The sequence below is a fragment of the Cryptosporidium ryanae genome (assembly GCF_009792415.1).
Source record: "Cryptosporidium ryanae isolate 45019 chromosome Unknown contig_122, whole genome shotgun sequence".
NCBI lineage: Eukaryota > Apicomplexa > Conoidasida > Eucoccidiorida > Cryptosporidiidae > Cryptosporidium > Cryptosporidium ryanae.
In genome coordinates, this window is record NW_027125493.1 from 1 (window position 1) to 3,383 (window position 3,383).

The 3,383-nt window shown below is 41.2% G+C and overlaps 1 protein-coding gene across 1 annotated transcript; it reads right to left on the bottom strand.

The window, feature by feature from the left end:
* Positions 1–58: 58 nt before the first annotated feature.
* FG386_000261 (uncharacterized protein) lies at positions 59–2,364 on the bottom strand (the record flags this gene model as incomplete). Its single annotated transcript, XM_067339604.1, has 3 exons — positions 59–796; positions 841–1,581; positions 1,654–2,364. Coding segments are annotated over 3 exons (2,190 nt in total), but the record flags the coding sequence as incomplete, so codon positions are not given.
* Between the last annotated feature and the right edge of the window lie 1,019 nt (positions 2,365–3,383).

Sequence of the window (3,383 nt, forward strand, 5' to 3'; positions counted from 1 at the left end):
GAATAGAATCGATTATGTTGTTATATATAGGCAAAAATCTCTCCAAATTAGCGTCGACAAAGTTAAAATCTGGATTCTCCTTAAACTGATTCATCATATAAGGGTGGATTAAAACAGTCTCCACTCTGGTATTCGCGGTGTTGTCTGCACTTGTAAAATCCACATTACTATTGTTCTTAACATTGTTGTCGGCACCAGAATTGCTTTCACCTCCACACAAAGTGTTGATTCGTTTTACAACCTTGATTGGCTTACAAGGATCAAGCCAGTACATATTTCCCAAATAAATACAATTCGGAGGCTCGATGTAACTGTCATTTAATCCATTGTTCTGGAGATAAACTCTCCTTATATCGCAAAATCTGATGGTTTTGCCACCAACTATATTAACCAAATCCTCACCTGACAACGCTGGTAAGACAAAATCTACCCACCAATATATTGGGTCGTAGCTCCTATACGACCCCCAGGACGACCTCCCACCGCCTGTTTCACTCAGAAACAAATGTGAAGATCCGCCTCCGATTGTCAGGCTCTGACTGCCCGTATTGATCAGCTCTCTCTCCTTCCTCGCAGCAACATCGTCTGAATTTAAATCGACGCTCAAAGACGCTGAGCTTCTGCCACTGCTGCAATCAATACCAATTTCATTAGCCTTATGAACGTACTCAGTTACCATTTCCTCAAGTTCTATCTTGTCGTCAAATAAAGAAGAAGAAATCCCCTCTTCGCCTCCGCCTGGATCGCCGTTTTTACTAAATTCATCTGGCAAACTTTTGTTTATGATCCTCTCAAACTCCGCCGTTGNNTGTCATTTATCTTCGCAGGCGTGAAAAACACCTTTTTGTGGCTGTGATCGTAGTTGTAAAAGACGTCGTGCAGATACCTTTCTACATACCTAAATTGATAGTAGGAGAGCTCTTGGACACCCAATATGTCCCATTTAACGTTAAACTCGTCGTTATCGTCCGGATCCGAATTCATTTCCTCTTTGGTATTGAAAAGAGAACCATCCGGGATTTCGTTTGAGATACAACATGCTGCGTCCGGTTTAGCTAGGCTTTCAGCCGAATTTTCATTCTGTATCTGATTGTTTTTGCTATCAACCAAATCAAAGCTTTTTGCCTCTAGAGACACCAAATAAAGATAGTTCTGAAGCTCAAATAACACAAAATACGGCTTATTTATCTCGACACAGGGCTTTGAATTTGTGTTTCCGGTTCTACTTGATCTCAGAATAGACCTCGAAACAATATCAACAATCGAATCCAAACTGCAACCTTTCAAGTATATTGGAGGAAGGGAAAGCCTCAATTTGTTTACGTACGATCCATTACCACCTTTTTTCGCTATCTTTCCCCAAGAAGGATCAACAAACAACGTTTTCTCCAAATTGGTCAACTCTTGCACTATGAATCTTCGCTGAATAGAGTTTATAGGTATCGTTTTTAGTATTATATCTTTTCTGGTACCCATTGGAATTCTTCTAAAATACGAGTCAAATTTACTCCAACTTAACTTTGCCATTCTAGAGGAGCTTCCGCCTCCAGATCCGTTGTTTGTTGATCCGCCAATAGAGTTCTTAGTTTCCATTAGACCTTCNNCTGTGTAATTTGTCCCGTCAAAAGCGGAAAAGCTGCTCTTTTTAGAGACTGCAGTCGCCTTTGAATGTCTGCCTCTGTTTTTTTTTGACTTCTTCATGACCCTCCTTCCCTTTCTTTTTTTGTGAATGGCCATGTTCTTGGCTGTAACCTTCTCATTGTCAGCACTCGACACCGACTTGTTCCCACTGTTTGCGTTGGCTTTAGTAAATTGGGCCTCTGAGTCCGGTCTATTATTATCATCAGCAGCCTCACTCACAGAGGCGTTCAAGTCAAATAGCCTCTCTTCGCAATCCCCGTCCAACTTTGCTTCTTCAAATGAAACAGAATCGTCGTTTGCAGTACCTTTTCCGCCACAAATCTCACCTGCGACACTGTTATTCGCCTTTCTTCTATATCTCTCGCTGTCACTAAATGGTCTAGCATCCGATTCCATACTGGCTAACAACAAAGCACCATTGTCCATAGCCGCACTGACATCCACGCCCTTTCTCATAGACCTCGTGACTCTGCGTTCCTCAACGCTCTCCACGGTCCTCTCGTCACATTCTCCAGTTCCAACTTTCCTAGTCCTGCAACTCGAACTTTGTTCCTGGAGCTCCAATTTACCACTGCTTTCACTGCCACTCTCCAGCTTTACCTTGCCTTCTTTTTCCCTGCACCTGCTCTCTTTGTTCTTCTGATTCAAGAAGGAATTGGAAGAACCACCAGTCGCGATCGTTGCTTTCGTGCTCCTTATAGGTTTCTCATCCGCGGATCTCATTTTACTTGGAGTAATTTAAGTAAACAAATCCAAACAAAACTCAACTCCTAAACCTATCTTGCTTCTAAAAGAACAAAAAGCCTTCCGTTAGTTTTGCATATTCTTTTCGCTACATGAAACAAAGCCTGTGAAACTCTTTTTGAGCTCCTTCCCTCCTCCAGCTCCCTTTATTTCTACAGTAAACTACTGGTAAATCTACGCAAAACGAAACAGGAAAAACTCTGCCTGCTCCACCATTAAAGGAAGCCTATCATACGATTATTTCGAGTCCTCCTTATACTATTTGTCCTATGACGCTATCTTTCTTACCAGGTACATATATATGTGTATCCTAAATTATTTGTATTTACATATATTTTTTTTATTACCTGACCTAGCTACTTTTGGCGGTGACTGGTACCTTTGAAATCATAATCTATTTCGCTCTGGCGGCAACATCAGAAAATGTCAAAGTAACAAAACAATACCGAATTGCATCTGCATAAACTGGAATTGAAACTCGTTCAGTATTTTGGGAAATTTTGAGCCTCTGATAGCAGGAGAATTCATACAGGCGTACCAGCCTACTGCATTCAGAATATTGTGCATGTTAATCTATTTTTGCTTGACGCTTTCCCATACTGACACAGCTTTAGGCCAAAAACACAATTATTTCTAAGTCAAGGAAGAGGAGCGTCGGACAAAATACAGAGCAAAAAGCGAAAACTCACCAGTTAGTTTTCCTGGCACAATGAGTGATTGTGTATTAGTGATAGGAGGTACGTTTATAAGCGTCGTTCAATCACGCAGGCTGCGGTAGTCGTTTACCGACTCCAAGCAGGCGAGTCGTTTCGTTTTTACTCGCACCGGAGCTGTTGTACTGAGAAGAGAGCTACAACAGGAAGACTCAGCTGCTTATTGGTGCAATTTGATTAAAACAAAAAACAACGACCTTTTTTGAAATATATCAAACGAATTTACTTGTAATAAACGTTATTCAAATAGGCACCTACGACGGTGGTATTTTAGGCTTTGAGATT